The sequence below is a fragment of the Paroedura picta genome, chromosome 11 (genome assembly GCF_049243985.1).
Source record: "Paroedura picta isolate Pp20150507F chromosome 11, Ppicta_v3.0, whole genome shotgun sequence".
In the NCBI taxonomy this organism is placed as follows: domain Eukaryota; kingdom Metazoa; phylum Chordata; class Lepidosauria; order Squamata; family Gekkonidae; genus Paroedura; species Paroedura picta.
The window spans coordinates 30,880,807-30,898,270 of NC_135379.1; the positions used below are offsets into that span (position 1 = coordinate 30,880,807).

General features: G+C 41.4%; 1 protein-coding gene across 6 annotated transcripts in view; it reads left to right on the forward strand.

Moving 5' to 3' along the window:
* Positions 1–17,464, forward strand: part of CREB5 (cAMP responsive element binding protein 5) — a 265,679-nt gene that overhangs the window by 235,403 nt on the left and 12,812 nt on the right. For all 6 annotated transcript variants that reach the window (XM_077302760.1, XM_077302758.1, XM_077302763.1 and 3 more), the window contains one exon: positions 13,467–13,790. In XM_077302760.1, coding sequence (XP_077158875.1) covers positions 13,467–13,790 — 324 coding nt within the window. The remainder of the gene's footprint in view (positions 1–13,466; positions 13,791–17,464) is intronic.

Here is a 17,464-nt window from a genome sequence, read left to right on the forward strand (position 1 = left end):
TTAATAACGCCGCACCTGCAGATTATGCTGATTTGCTAGCTGGTACTTCAAATGACTTTTGAGTAAGCAAAATGCTTATGCTGAAATCCGATCATAATGAAATGGCCTTGCAATGGGATTGAAATACTGGGCTGGTGTGTTTGGTTTGTGCTCTTTATTGCTGTCCCCTCAACGACCTATGGAGCTCAGGTTTTAAGCGCATTTCACATTATGCTGTTACCTATTTTTTCCAGCAAAATGATAGTAAATTGAGGTTGTTGGAGGAGAGGTTTGGCATTTGTTACCTGCAAAGCCATTAGAAAAATAACAGGCCATCTTTTATATTTATGATGTTACATACTGAAGTAATTTGGTCCTTAATATTTATAGATGCTGAATGAATCGTATATTAGCAGCAAAGATGAAATGGGATTACAAGTGTTTCACAACTTTTCACTTAAATATAAAAATTAAATTGTTCCCATTCTGGAGGCTGAATGGACCTTGTCTGTGTACTCCAGCAGCTGGCAAGAGAAAAATAATGTTTAAAAAATTGTTGTTGGTGATAACATGACATCACTTCAAAAAATAACCTGGAATGTCATCATACCTCTCTAGGAATCACTGAGAACTGTGTGGTAAATTCTTTGGGAACCTTATACTCACTGATTTTCAGAGTACTACTGTCACTTCCTCTCAAGGAATTGCTGGGAAATCTATGGTTTGATTATAGATTTCTAGAGAGGTGTGATAGCACATCTGGATTTTCTACAGAAGCGTTACCATACTGTCACTGTTGGCCAACATCACTACCCCCAGTCTCTCACTGATTACCAGGCTGGCAACCCTAAATTGTGATAACCTGTTTAGATGGCATAAGAAAGGGATCATATTATTCTAAAATCTGCCCCTAAATGAACCCATACAGCCAGATTTATGAGTAATCTAAGTAAAGAGTTGGTTTAGAGCTGTACTTTTAATAAATCTGATCTAAATAAGATATAGTTTAGGGTTTCAGATTTTTAAGGGACTTCTAATCAACAAAAGAATTACTAAAAATTACCTTTTTTTGTAACACAGTGAGGCCTTGGGCTTGAATGGTTAGTATCTTGCTTGAATGACTATTCCCCCCCCCTTTTAAGGCCACTCTTTCTGCAGAAACAACCAGCACAATACGAATTAATGTAATTCTAAGAATTCGTGCAATTCTAAAAAGAGGCAATCGGCTTAGAAGAGGTGGCTCTTGCAGCAGTCCTAAAAATTCTTTCCTCAGAGTAAGCCCCAGTAAATAATATCGGACATACTTCTGCTTAAATCTGCATTGCAAATCTTCTGATGAATGATTTGCTAAGAGAGCTGAGATTTGCTAAGGGGTGATATCTTCTGTATCTCCATTACGTTGCTTACAAAATAACAGTGCATAGACTGCAGTTGTTAATTCCCTGATACCCTGGATCAAAATTATTGTTAAAAATAATTTCCTTACATATTGTAGTACTATTGTATTGTAACAAGAGAAAATGCACAAGTAGCAGTCATCCTACATTTCTTTCCTAATCTATTGTTAGCTTTGTTTTTTTTTTTTGTTCTTGAATTTGTCTCATTTGTTATTCATAAAATTTTTCTTATAATGACTCTTGATTACTAGTAAGGTAGGCTATTGCAATGTGCTAAACTGTCTCCTGTATGTAGGCATGTTAAATACTTTGAACAGGATTTCTTTTATCTCAGCTACATTTGGAGCATGGTTGGAGGGGGGTTGGTATTAGTGGTTAGTATTAGTGATTGAAAGAGCCTCTTGTGGCGCAGAGTGGTAAGGCAGCAACATGCTATCTGAAGCTCTGCCCATGAGGCTGGGAGTTCGATCCCAGCAGCCGGCTCAAGGTCGACTCAGCCTTCCATCCTTCCGAGGTCGGTAAAATGAGTACCCAGCTTGCTGGGGGGTAAACGGTAATGACTGGGGAAGGCACTGGCAAACCACCCCATATTGAGTCTGCCATGAAAACGCTAGAGGGCGTCACCCCAAGGGTCAGACATGACCCGGTGCTTGCACAGGGGATACCTTTACCTTTACCTTATTAGTGATTGAAGAGCCTCTTGTGGCGCAGGGTGGTAAGGCAGCCAACATGCTGTCTGAAGCTCTGATCATGAGGCTGGGAGTTCGATCCCAGCAGCAGGCTCAGCCTTCCATCCTTCTGAGGTCGGTAAAATGAGTACCCAGCTTGCGGGGGGGGGGGGTAAAACGGTAATGACTGGGGAAGGGAATGGCAAACCACCCTGTATTAAGTCTGCCAAGAAAACGCTGGAGGGCATCACCCCAAGGGTCAGACATGACCCAGTGCTTGCACAGGGGATACCTTTACCTTTACCTTTATTAGTGATTGATGGTTTTAACTAACTTTGTATTCTGTATGTCTTAATTTCTGTAAATGTTTCATACACAAAAAGTATTAATAAAAACCTTGTAGAAAAGAATATAAAGCCAGGGTTCTTATTAGAATGAGACAGAACTTCCTTAAAAAGGCAGTTACTTTGCAGTTCAGTGGCCCAGCAACTGGACTTCATTTGAGTGCTTCAGATCAGGTACTGGTGGCATGCATAAATACAGGAAGCTCCCATAAACTTCACCTTGTATTCATACAAGTGATGCGCACAGATTTATGCACCTGCATGTTTGTGGTTCAGTAAGGGCTACCAGACTGATGGGAGTCTGGGGTGATGTGGGTATCAGCAGTGGTGGACTGCTGTCAGTTCTGAGGGTTTTTTTCCGGAAGAGTTCATGTCGTCACTCATTTTCCCCATTGTTTTCCTGCCACTAGCAACAAGAGCTGGATTACAGTTACTGTTCTAGAAAATCATGGTAATGGCTCCAAACAGCTATTATCTTGTATATTTTTGGCTTGGGAATTTTGAATACAAACCCTTAATATAGGCCTCTACATAGGGTACCTGCATTCCATATGACATTGGGTTACAGTTTCTAGGTCTCTGGTTATATAATCATCATCATCATTTATTTATTTGTTTGTTTGTTTGTTTGTTTGTTTGTTTGTTTGTTTGTTTGTTTGTTTATTTATTTATTTATTTATTATATTTCTAGTCTGCCACTCTCAATAAGGCTCATGGCAGGTTACAGAAAGGGAGCTCCTGTTAAGTGTTACCGAGTATGCGAGAAACGAATTTTTTCTTTTTACCAAAAATCACTGTCACATGGCAGGATGTCCTTTTGGGGGTAAACCTGGAAAGGATGTCATATCATTCTAAGATTTAGTGGAAACCAGATCCCACCCATCTTTCCTCCACCCCAGCATCACGATGAGTGCCAACCACTGGCTGGCGACCCAACATTGGGTGTGTGTTGGAAAGAGTGCTCTGCTACACAAATTAGACCAATGACCTGACTGCATGAAACAAATTAACTCTCTCTATGACTTCACCTTTGCATTTAACTATGATTAAATTCCTGTTGTAACAAGTTAGAGTAGCAAGAGCACATAGAGAGTCTGAGGTATTCTCAGTGGCTGCCCAGCTCCAAAATTGTTTTATCTTTGAGATCTCTTGCAGAAAATCCAGACGAAAATCAAGATTTTGTGGTTCGGGATAAATATTAGGGTATAATCTAATGATGATTTTATTTTAATGTATCCTATGTAAGGGCGTTTAATGCTTCTTTCTCGGGGTGTTCTGCATGGACAAAACTGAATTTGAATAATAAACAAATAAATAGTGTCTTTTTCAGTTGGTCAGCCTCATTTTCTTCCGTTGGCTGCCATTTGGGAAACAGCTGAGCATATGTAATCACTGGTCGATGCCCAAAGTGAGCGGTATTAGACCTATTGTGGGATTTGTATGATTCAGCCTTGGCATTAAGCCGCTGTCATACAGTGCTCTCAAGGCTTCCCCCAGTGATTGCTACTGAGTGGTATCAGGCATACAGGGTACTCTACATCAGGGGTAGTCAATCGTTGGTCCTTCAGATGTTCATGGACTACAATTACCATGAGCCCCTGTCAGCAAACGCTTATGGGAATTGTAGTCCATGAACATTTGGAGGACCACAGGTTGACTACCCTTGCTCTACATCACTTCACATGTATCCTCAGATTGGGAAATTCTTAGAGATTTGGGAGTAGAGCCTGAGGAAGGCATGGTTTTGAGAGGGAGGGACCTCTGTAAGGTACAGTGCTATACAGTCCATCTTCCAAAGCAGCCCTTTTCTCTACAGAAATAGTTCTCTATAGTCCGGGGATCAGTTGCTAATTTCTGCTAATTGGCATCTGCCTTAGCTTTGTCTCTTTGTGACCATTCTTTGTGGAAGCTTATAGTGGTGTAAAGTCAAGCTGTACAATGGGAGTGTTTGAATTGGCTCACACAAAAAACCTTGCTACATGTGGTAGCCACCACAGGGAGGTTGTTTGGATTGGACTGGAAAGTTGTTCCAAGTCACACCTAGGAATATCCAGATGTTCTCTCTCTCTCTCTCTCTCTCTTTTAAATTCTGGCCTTAAAAGAGGTTTGCTGTGACCAAGTTTGAGAATCTGCGTACAGGAGTAATTAATGAATCCATTTTAAAAAGTCAGTGCCCTTCAATTAACCTAAATGGAGTGGAGCAGATGGGATTCCTGTCCTCAAGGGAGACCATTGAAAGCGATCACAAGAAATGCCACATTGACCTGATTTATATGAGTGATTATCAAGTTTATTTGAGCAAAACTATTCAGTAGGGTTACAGTGATTTTTTTAAATATAAATTCTGAATTTTTTTCACAGCAACTCTGTTGAATAATTTTGTCACTTTCACTTTCTAAAATATGGGGAACAGGGGACAAACAACTCTAAATCTCATCATTGGACACCAAATCACAGTGTGAACATACAGACATCTGCGTTAAAACTCTGGAAATTTAACTGAAATGGAAATGGCAATTGTTCTTGAAACCTTTCCTTCATAAGAAGGCTTTTTATCATTTATCCTTGTACAAGTTTGCTGTGTGATCTGCTTGAAAACAGATTCTCACATAAAATACATTCTGTGTTGGGGGAACAGCAGAGCTATAAAATGATATGCATAGTTGTTGGGAGATTATGCAACCAGTCATATGAAACTCTTGACATATATATTTTTTAATGTCACTTAAAAGTCTGAATAAAACATGTTAGTTGATCTCAGTTTTTAAAATGTTGGTTTTCCAGAATCAGCTGCTAAGGCCTGAAGAAACTATAAAATATCTATAAAAGTCTCAGAGCCTTCTGTCTGGGGAGGGGGGACATGATGGCTAAGCAAAGACATCAAAGTTTATGCATGGATTAGAGAAAGTAGATAGTGGGAATTTTTTTCCTCCCTCTACCATAATACTAGAACTCAGGAGCACCCAATGAAAATTATTGGGAAGTAGATTCAAGACAGACAAAATGAAATACTTCTTCATCGATGAATAATTAGACTGTGGCAGTCATTGCCTACAGTAGTAGCAATGGCCACTAGCATAGATATCTTTTTAAAGGATTTGGATGTATTTGTGGTGGAGAAATCTATCTGTGACTACTAGCCACCATGACTGAAAGAAGCCTCTATCTACGGCAGCCTTTCTCAACATTTTTACCATTGAGAAACCCCTGAAACATTCTTCAGGCTTTGAGAAACTCCAGAAGTGGCGTGACCATGCAGAAAATGATTGGGAAGCAAAGCCCACCTAGGTGTAAACTGCATGGAGCTTTTATTCCAACCCCAGATCGATTCAGTCCCTGCCCTCTACACAGAATGTGATTTCTGTTTGGATTTTGGGTGATTTAAATTTTCCTTCTGCAGCAAGAAAGATTGATCCGGAGTGACCCTACCTTTATTGTGCGATATCCTGGATTGCTGAAAATCCTGAATAAAGAAAGCTCTGTGGTAGAGAACCTCTGATAGGCTACATCTGGGCATGTGACACGCTTGCCTTAAAGGAGAAGCCTCTAACTTCTCTCAACTTCTGTCAGTCCTGGATTTTTCCTCCCTCCTCTGCCTTTTTCGATCCTCTCCCCCCCCCCTTCAAGAAAAGAAAGAAAAAGGCTTCAAGAAAAGAAAGAAAGAGCCCCCCCCCCACCTTCTGAGCCTCCCTAACCACATCCAGAAGAATTTCCTGTTTCAATGGGGAGGAGGGGGGAGAGGAAGACCCAAGTTCAAAGCGATCTGAATTCAACAGGATTGACAATGGAATAAACAAAGTACGTGCAGACTCTGCCCTAGAGCCCTTCCCCTTCCTATCCCCTCTACGCACATCATTGGCCATGGGGGGGGGGGCAGGTTGACATGACCATTTATAAAACCATGGTTGAGAAAACCTGATCTACAGCGACAGCAAACCTCTGAATATCACTGCTAAAACACAGAAGTGGGAGGGTTTCCTCAAGACAACTACAACATTGGCAACTTTGGACAGTAGAGCATAATCCTTCTCACTAAGCATGGCATTGATAATTTGCTACTATTTGATCTTAACTTGACTATATAATCCTGAATCAAACTGTATTGGCTAGAGAAAGCAGGACAAGCCAGAGTAATGTGAGGAAGGGTCTCAGCCAGTATGTCTTATTTGTTCAGCTCTCCACAGCAAGTGGTTGGCTGCTGGGTGAAATAGTATGCTGGACTAAACAGACCACTGGTCTACCAAGAGGCTTTTCTACATCTTATGTTATTTCTTGAATGTTTCTTTTAACATTTTTTTTTTTGCCAGGGAACTCTGCTCAATGTTAAGATTTAATACTCTCTTCCTGTTAAAATCGTAAATCATGCATTGGTACTTTTGTACATATTTGTTTGAACATTCATTTGAGCTGTGTTTATTTGTATGTATTTGAGTTTTCTTTTATGCCATTAAAGGTCATCTGTATCTGTAATACATGTAAAAAATATGTATTGCAGTGTTTTCCCCCATAGTACAAGGCAGGTATGAGAAAACTCTGGTTCTAGACAGACTGAAACTGGCCCTGCTTGCCCTGTGCTTGCACTTTTCAGCCTCCATCGATAACTGTGAACTAATTAAATTAATTTTTAAAAGGTATCTCTCATTGCTAGCAGCTGGAGCACTACCAAAACATGCTTTAACCGCAGGAGGGGAAAACAACCAGAAAAGAATTAGCCACCTCAACCATTCTCCATCCAATGTTCCCTCCTCCCTTTTCCTTTTTGGGCTTGGTTGACTCCCCCCCCCCCCACTATCACTACCAGCCTGCTTCTCTCACAACTTGTCTTCAATATTTTGGCAAGGTACCAAGAAGAAGTAGCTGTATAAGAGGAACTGATTCGGCCAGCCTGATAAATTATGGTTATGAAGCTTGTAGACTGTGGTGGGATGTGAACATTCTGTGGGAAAGAGATCATCTGTTCCATCAACACGGCCCATTCAAATCTAAGGGGCCGCCACAGCTTAAGTGCAGTGGTACTTGTTAAAATAAATGGAGTGTGTGATGTGGTTGACTCGCTTAGTGCTGCAGTGTCTGCTTTCTCCAGTTCTATCTCCACTTAATGCCAAACAGCTTTAGGGCTGCTCTGATAGAGTTTCACACATAACTCAGATCCCTCCAAAAAAAGAAGTGTGCTGCTTTATCTTTCTGTACGGCAGTGATCTCCAAACTTTAAGCATAATCCTCCAGTAAATAGAAGTCTTTTAGGAATGGTCCATTTTCTGGCAAGAGGTTTTAAGGTGCAGTGTATTCAGGATTGCTTCCAGCTCTGAGGCTTGGGCTAGAACAGCATAATGGTATCTGTCCAGAGCAAAGATTGTATCTCAGTGGTATGTTGGCATAGTAACTGTATCTGCTCTTGCACCTCTCACTTGCAATTCTTCACAGCCTCTTTCATTGACTTTCATTGACAGTCTATTTCATTGGTCACTCCTTTGTGTTTTCTGGATTGTTGTTCAAGTCTTTCCAGTACAAAGCTGCCTCCTCCGACTGTGGAAGAGGGAAGAAGATCTGAAACCCTTAGAACAGATGTCCCCAACCCCTGGTGGGGGACTGATACTGGTACTGGTCTGTGGATCAGTCGGTACTGGGCTGCAGCTCCTCCTCATCCTCCTCCCCATCTGTTGCCTCGGGGGCTGCCCTGCCACTCTTTCACTAGCTCACCTGTGGTGCTCTCCGGCAGCCGCCATGGCTTGGGCTCCCCTCGGCATGGCATTGCGCAGCTGCTGCTAGCAGCACACCCCAGTGGGCGGCGGGATGTCAGGGGCGCCGGTGAGAAAGCAAGTGGAGTAGGGACTCAGGCAGCAGTGGCAACGTCACTCGGCCAAATACTACCCCCCCGGGCCTCAGTAAAATTGTCAAGCATTGACCAGTCCCCAATGATAAAAAGGTTGGGGACCACTGCCTTAGAACCAAGAGCCAGCTTGGTGCAGTGGTTAAGAGCAGCAGCTTCTAATCTGGCAAGCCAGGTTTGATTCCCCACTCTTCCACATACAACCAACTGGGTGACCTTGGGCTCACGAGAGCTGTGATAAAGCTTTTCTGACCAAGCAGTAATATCAGGGCTCTCTCAGGCTCACCTACCTCATAGGGTGTCTGTTGTGGGGAGAGGAAAAGGAAGGTGATTGTAAACCACTTTGGGACTCCTCATGGAGAAAGTGACTTATAAAAACCAACTCTTCTTCTTCTATTAACTTTAGCAACACATGGATTGCTTCAGCTGTATGCCATCCCCTTCAAAAGCCCCTTCCCCCCAAAAAAAAACTATTTACAAAAGGATAAAAATACTGAGTTCCAGCCTGAACGGTGAGCATGGCTGCCAACCAGAGAGCTTCTAAGAAGACAGGAATTGTGTATAGCAACTGTGTTAAGGTAGTTAATAGCATGCCTTTGGCCACTACACGGCATGTAAGTTCTGTTTTTTCCCCTTTAGTCTTCAACATTTTTACAGTAGTCTACTTGAGTCACAGCACCACCTATCACCCAATGTGAACTCCTGAACTGGGCTGGCAGAGATTCTACAGACAGAACTGTTCAACTTTGGCCAAACTCCATGTATATTGCATTGTGGACTAAGCAACTACCAGACATATTCCAAATTCACCACAAAGCTTCTGATTTGCCTTAAGTCAATCACAGTCTTTGTAGCTCCTTGTGAGTAGGAAGGTACATTTAAAACCACTGTACTCTTCCATTTTAAGAAACATAAGGGAGTCATAAGGGGATAATTAACAAGATTGTCAAATTGGCATTGTTAAGCATAGACCTTGATGTGGATTTCTAGCACATTCCTGCTTCCCTTGAAATCGTTAGGGGCTTTTGGCTCATAAGGAATGAAGTTCTTTAATCATAAATAGTTCTGTATGTTCCTCAAGTGTCATTATGAAGAATCTTCAGTTCTGATGCCGGAGAGAGATGAATAATGTTCACATCTTTTTTATGAATGTGGAGTGGAATGTTCATTTACAGGAAAGTAGTTTCATGTGGATGGCTTTTAAAGAGCTAGATGAAGAAGCATAACATCAGATATCTTCTGGCTCCCATCATCGCATTCTTCTTACTAGATGATGAACATCCCTGTGCATTTAGTATATTCATTGGTTTACAATCTGTGTTGGTAACTGAATACGCCATTGCTCTTCAGCAAATAATAATATCTAGAATTTATGTAGTGCTTTTGAGGGTCAAGCTACATTATTCTAGTACATTATTCTAGTCATCCTGACTGTACTTTAGAAAAATGGTCAAAAATTTTAGTCCTTTATCGCAGATATGGGCTGACACACAAAGGCAGTGATATAAAAAAAAATGTTAAGCCCACATGTTGAAAAAGTATAGGAAGCATCATGTGTGGCATGTTTTGTACTTTTAATGGCTTCAAATTGTACTTGAAGCAAATATTTTATGCAAGAGAACAATATTCCTTCAAATATTTCTCACTCACAGTATGAGCAGCAGCATTTTAATGAAATATATGTGGTCTTGTATATGTGTTTTAGAAATGTTTCTGTGGGCTGAAGAACAGTCCTACCAATGCAAAGCTGATCTAAGCATGAAGTTAGAGACTTGGGATGGGCACTTTCTGTAGACCCTTGGGGACAATATGAGGTAGATCGCTGGTTGCTTACCAGGACTTAGATCCAGGGCAGCTGGCCCACCCTCCCTCCCGCTGGGAGAAGCAAAGAAGCTTGTAAAGTACACAGACCAGATAGGAGTGACCCCTCCTGACAGAAACCAGCTGCATGTCAACCTTCTCATTGCGTCTCTTGATTTGCAATCTCAAATAAATATAGATGGTTGAAGTCTCTTTGGAAAGAAAGCAGCATCGTGTATTCTTCTCAGAATCCAAAGTCATGACTTTTTCTGTTGGGAAGGAAGAAGGAGTATTTTTCTCCATACATTATGGTCTGTTTTATGCAGGACACTTTGTGGAGAGAGGAGGGGAATGAGGAGGCATGAAACGTATGCTATTTATAATGGCAGATGCTGTAGTTCATCTTCAAAGCCGGATCATTTGGACAAACGCTGCGTGGGCACATTTACAGACTAATAGTCACCATTTATAAAATTTCTGTGGGAGTTTTATATTTGGAGTGAATAAACAGTCTTATAACATGTTATTGGCCTTCTCCCAAAGTAATGTAGCTGTCCAACCCATTTCATTCAGCAGATTCTATTTTGAAGGAGGAAAAACATGCCTTACTGGAAAGTGACTTAGGTTTGGCATATTGTTCTCTATTGATCTTTAACATTATTTTCAAACAATATCTGTTGTGTTGCATGTTTGGAGCAACTCATAGTTAAGTCAGAGTATGGGTTTGTGTGAAATAATTAGCAGCATTGAGGCAGCCTTCCGTTTTTATAACCACACGGAAAACAGAGAGCGAGGCTGGAGGAATGAGTGGATGACAGAAGTAAGGGGGAAATCACAGTTTCTTGATAACTTCCTTGTTTCATGTTTCAAATAGCCATGGTACTTTTCCCCCTTTCGAGTGTTAATTTGTGGCAACCCAATTTATTGACCCGGGTAGTTCAAATTAAAACATCCAGTTCTTTTGTTCTGAGCAAGCCGTTGGTGGCTCACAGGGTTTCTGAACTACAGTTAATCCGGTGTATAATACAAACTGGATTCCTGGACCCTGACAGGAAGAGAGATATTTTAAAACGTGGTGCAGCACATCTAGTCAGTAACCTCTGACTTGAATGGACATTGGCTGACCTAGCTCATTTTTGGGTCAGCCAGAAGTAACTCCATTCCAATCAGGTCGCCACAGTATAGTGTGAAAAAAGTTCATCTGATAGGAATAATGCGTCCAGGCAGATGATTTTTGAAGGGGGAAAATATGGGCTTGTGTAGATATTAACACTGTGCACTGCCAAAATCGTTGTTTGAAACTTGTTTGTGCTGCATTCCTGCATTACACATCCTAAAAAAAATGTGGATCACCAAAAAAGCTGAGAAGTTTGAGGGGGAGGCTTATAACTAGGAAAGCCACATAACATTATTGAATGGGGGATATTTTATATTTAGTTTCACAGTCCCACTTAATCAGAAAATCCTTTATGGTTCTCTTAGCTTCAGCCTCACCCTCTCTAAGGAAGAAAAAGGAAATGTTCAAGAAATGGAGGGAAGGATATTTGCAGGTTACTAAAGCACTTAGGTCAGCCATCATAGAGATCAAAGCTGGTAGTGAGTTGAGACTGGCCAGGGAAGCCCACTATAACATGTGAGAGCAAACACAAGGCAAATGGGGCAATAGACCCACTGTTGGGTGAAGATGGAATGACAGAGGACAAAGAGAAAGCAGGAAGGCTCAATACCCATTTTGCCTGTTTTTCCCCCAGAAAAAATATGGACACATCTAGGGATGGTAGTAAGCAAGGGATAGTGTCTGGATGGCATATTGACAGGGATAGAGAGGTTGTCAAGAGGTGACTGGCTGCACTAGATGAGTTCAAATTGCCTGGGCCACAGGGTATGCATCCAAGAATGATCAAAGAACTTTCTGGAGAGCTTGCAGAACCTTTGTCCATCATCTTTAGGACATCTTGGAGGACTAGAGATATGCCAGAAGACTGGAGAAGGGTGAACCTTATCCCAATATTCAAAAAAGAGAGAAGAGATAACCCAGGAAACTACAGGCCAGTGAGTCTGGCCCCGGTTGTAGGGAAGATAATGGAGCAGATATTAAAGGGGGCAAAAAGGACATGGACAAAATTGAGTAGGTGCAAAGGAAAGTGACAAGGATGATCCGGGCCAGGCAATCAAGCCCTATGAGGAAAGGCTGAAAGTTTTTGGAATGTTCATCCTGCAGAAGAGGAGGTTGTGAGGGGACATGATTCCTTTCTTTAAGTATTTGAAAGTTTGTCACGTAGAGAAGGGCAGGGAGCATTTCCTGTTGGCAGCAAATAGGACCTGCAGTAATAGATTTAAATTACTTGTAGAATGGTACCAGCTGGATATCAAGGGGTAAAATTCAGTCAGATTAGTTCAACAGAGGAATAGGGTGCCTAAGGAGGTGGTGAATTCCTCCTCACCCTCGATTTTTGTTGATCCTGTATTGAGCAGGGGGTTGCAGTAGGTGACCTGCATGGCCCCTTCCAACTCTATGATTCTATGGTTATGTTCTAATTCTGTGGAGTCAATTAGGCTGAGAGGTAGTGACTGGCCCAAGGTGACTCAATGAGTTTCTGTGGCAAAGTAGGGATTGAAACCTGCTGTGTGGCAACTTTTCCTGGTACCTGCTGGAAGAGAGGTTGTGTTCTTGGTGTAATGTTGCCTCCCCACTGACTCTTGTCAGGCCAGCAGGCAACGGAGAGAGATGTTAGGAAGTCTCCCATTTGAGGTGTCCCTTGTTGAAAGACTAACAACGATACATTTTTTTAAATTTACCTTTTTAAGGAACCATCCCAAGACAGCTCACAAAATATAAAACATGATAATAAAATAGAAAAACCCATGATTTATTATTGCAAACCCAGCATTAAAGACCTAGCCAGAGCATAAAGACATAAAATATTGTTTGAAATCGGTCTCACCATTTAAAATTAGTCTCACACAGTTCTCAAGCTCAAAGCAGACTATAAAATGATGTTAAAAGATCAAACCTTATTTAAAATCCTGGGTAAAAAGAAATGTTTTGGTCTGATGTTTAAAGGACAGCATTGTAGGCACCAGGCAGCCCTCAAGGAGAACAGCAAAGGGCTGTTGCTGAAAATGCCCTGTCTCTGGTCACTGCCCACTTCACCTCTGAAGGTGAGAGGGAGATTGAGCAGAGCTTGTGGGGAGAGATCTTAGCCAACAGGCTGTACAGTATGGAGGAGAGACTTCTGCAGGTATCTTTGCTCCAAGCCATTTAGGGCTCTAAAGGTAAGAGTCGGTACTTTGAATTGTGCCCAGAAAGAGAGGGGAATGCCTTAACTGTGGTTCAGTAATATTAGATCAGTTAATAAAACGGACAACTTTTGCCTCAAGTCTTAGCAATGCTTAGAAGTTCCCTCTGGTATATTTGTTGTAAATGCTCTCTTTCATTTTGTTCCAGAGGCTGAAAGCAGCATTGACTCACCATCCTGCAGGCATGTCCAATGGAAATATGAACACTATGGGTCACATGATGGAAATGATGAGCTCCCGACAGGACCAGACAGCCCACCATCATATGCACTCACATCCGCATCAGCACCAATCGCTTCCACCTCATCATCCGTATCCTCACCAGCATCAGCACCCGGCACACCATTCTCACCCTCAGACTCATCACCAGCAGAACCACCCGCATCACCACTCTCATTCACACCTTCACGCACACCCGTCGCATCACCAGACCTCGCCACATCCGCCACTGCACACAGGCAGTCAAGCACAGGTAGAACATTTTTCCCGAAATCTGTTTTCTGATGATGCAGGTTGAAAAGCAGGTGCTGAGCTGGTCTTTTATGTGTGCTTGTGTTTTAAAGCTCTCAAGTCTGTTGTGTGCCGATAGATGTTGCCACTGAGACTTGAACATTATATAGATATCAAGTTGTTCTGTATGTAGGAATGTGTTTGGCCACCGAAGAATTTTGGATAACATTTTCTGGTTAAAGACTTATGAGGTTCATAACAGTGAACACCCTAAATAGAGTTTCACCCTTCTAATCCCATTGTTTAGGATTGCCCAGTGCTGCTTTTATGATGCAAGACTCTACAGTTGGTGTAGCCAATGGCTGCAGAGGGGTTTTCTACAACACACATATGTAAATATGAACGGTATAGCCATATCCTTAAACCAGCCTTTCTCAACTGTTTTACAGTTGAGAAACCCCTGAAACATTCTTTAGGCTTTGAAAACCCCCAGAAATCATGCAAAATACAGTTGAGAAGCATAGCTGTGTTCACTCCACATCTTGGGCTCTACCCTTTCCACCCCCTCCAGGTCCATCATTGGCCATATTGGAGTGATGGTCTACATCACCATATATGGTCATATCACCTGATAAATGTTTTATATATAAGTTGGCTCATGGTGGCTTACAAGGTTAAAAACATAATCTTATTAATACAAGCTAAAAACTAGATAAAATAGAAAAACAAACAGTAATCCAAAAACATGACGGTTAGATAATCCTGAACCCCTATTCCTCCGATTTCTTCTATTCCTGGCTGTGTCCATCCAATGTAAATCTGGGGGCGATAGTAGCCCCCTCCCGGGGGTCCAGATTGTACAAGCATGGGGGAGGACCCGATCCTATTGTCCGGTATGCAGCCCAGCCTCAATCAGAAGCCTGCCAGAAGAGCTTCCCACTCATTGGAAAACCCTTCCAGAGCCATCAAGAAGCCTGTCTTAAACTAACATGTTTCCACGTGACCCTTAGAGAAGAAGGGAAATCATCTGTCTTGCAATAAAGATCTATAATAGTTACTCGTCAACGTATATGCTTCAGTGTAGGAATGGACCATTTTGGCTGAAGTATTAAAGACACAGTATTTCTGCCTTACTCCCAGGTTGACCTCACACTGCCTCTAAGTCCAGGGCTATTGTAAGAGCTGTTCCTTTTTCATACTACAACATAATTGATAATATGCTAAAGAACATTTGGTCGTCACCACCATCTTTGAGCTGATGTGCTTTGGGTAAGTGAGGACGCAGGCAGACATCCAGGGAGTCCTTTTTTCTTGTAGGTAAACACTTTTCCAACTGATGCCTCAGTTTGCTCACCAATGTACTATTTATTCAAAATACTTATATCTCACTTTTCTCCCGTTTACCTACATTGGCCTTCTAAGCTTTGACCTATTTAATCAAGCAGTTTTATTAAACCTATTTAATGAAGCAGACTAATTAACAGATACAAATTCCTCTAGCTTTGTGTTGCAGAGTGGGCAAAAATTCCCTATGCCCAACCAAACCAATCAGAGGGGGGAAATTCCAACCCAATCCCTCAAGCCCGTGGTTAGTCTCATACCACCACAGGAAGCAGGAGGCATTGAGCTGCCTACGTATGTCCAAAACTCAATCTGGAAGGGAATTCACGCACAGAAACTAAATGTCCCTTTGAAATTACTTCTTCTGGACTTCAGCTACCTTGCTAGCTATTGAGAGATGCAGTTAGGTTTACAAGCTTTGGAAAAATAAGGTGCTTTTTTATTATCCATTCAGGTACCATTGTTACTCACCTGAAAGTGAGTACACCTTTGGTCGAAACAGATGATTTAGGACTCTCACCTTTGTACATGAAATTAGAGGTACCAGAACTTGTAAGACTTTCTTACTTCAACGTAGTCCCATTTGCCTTCATAGAATTACTCCATTTCCCTTTAGGTCATGTAAAAGAGATATTTGCTCAAAAACATTGTGCAGCGCTGCTTGGAGGATAAATGGAAATCTTAAGATCTATAGGTCAGGTAGTTCCCTGGACAACAGAACAGTTTAAATTCCTCATGGGAACACAAAAGCAGTGACACTTTTTGAAGAGGGCATTGACTGGGATAAAAGATGGGTTGAGTGAGTAATAAACATAAGGTTATTACTTTCCAAACCCATCTATAATTCCCCTTAGTTCTGGCCTCTTTGGGGGTCAGACTGCTTCAGCAGACACATTAATCTTATGGTACACTTTACTAATTATTAACCAACTCTTTCTATTGAACTAAATTCTTCAATTTCAAGGTTCACGTCAAAACCAAAGCATGATCTGAATTGCTGGGAGCTATGTTCTCCCTTTTGCCATAATTTTGATTATTTTATGCCATGCCCTTGCATTAAATTTCAAACTTTTCAACAACCATGCAGCGCTTAATGAATTATGGGTTGCTAAAATGAATGAGTACAAATAGAGCACTTGGTTATAAAGAACAGAAGAACGTATTGGATCAGGGATCAAGGCAACAACCCGTCCACTTAATATGGCCTTTTTCTGTGATAGATGCTTTGCTTTGTGTTGGCTGGCTGGAGTCAGATATTACGTACACATTTTCCAAGTACTAGTTTGTTTTGACTACTGAAGTTCTTCTGTCATGAGAACTTTGGCACACAAGTAGGTTGGCAGTATTTTGCATTACTATGTGCAGATTGCACATTTGTGTTTATTATGGGGATCTGGTGGTTTATTTTATTTTTTTACATTAGCACCATTTACAATACATATGGATAATTTCAGTTTTGACAACACACTGTTTTAAAAACATAATGGTTCCTCTAGCAATCAAGTGCATAATCATACCTACAAATGTACTTAACATCATGTGGTGGCTATCTGGTCATATCTACTTTCTCTCCCTACAAGCCCATACTGGGCTGGTGTTCCACATATTGCAATGTAGGGTGAGATGCCAGCATCAAGGCCAGGGAAGGTGAGATGGCAGCTGATTGGTATCAGACCCATGTGTATACCAAGGCCTTTTCCCTTATATATCATCCAAGAATCAGCAAGCACCAGAAGAAGGATGAACCAGTGGGTAGGCAGAAAAAATTGACAAGCTGAAAAAAAATATAGTTTCCCGTAGCACACTAGCTCTGATTGGCAAGGACCTTCACACATCGGAATGGCAGAAAAGCATTGAAAATAAAGAAAAGTCTTGGCCGGGAGCAGCTTTTAATATGAAATATTTCTTACATCCCATTTCATTTTGGGTCTTATGACCACAGATGGAAAAACTGTTCCAAAAATAGCTGGAAGAAGCCGAGTTCAAGAGGACACAATAGACTTAAGACTACAATGTCCCCTATCTAATGCCATTCATCTAGTTTGCTTCATACCTTAATACAGAACTCTCCAAACAGTATATATGGAGGTCTTCCATCCAACCTGGACCTGTTTAGCTTCAGAGAAAGGATGGCATCAAAAACTTTCTCATCATTCTCTAGAACAGAACTGTCTGTAGCTTTCAAATTAATATCCTAGCTACATGTTCCTTAAGGAGGGAGAATTAGCAGATTGTTCATGGTGTGGGGGGTGAATCATAGAAAAAATATCACAAGAGCAGATCTGAGAAGCTGAGCTTTAAAACCATCATTTATACATTGAATAGAGAGGGAGAATATCTGTGTTAAGTAAAAAA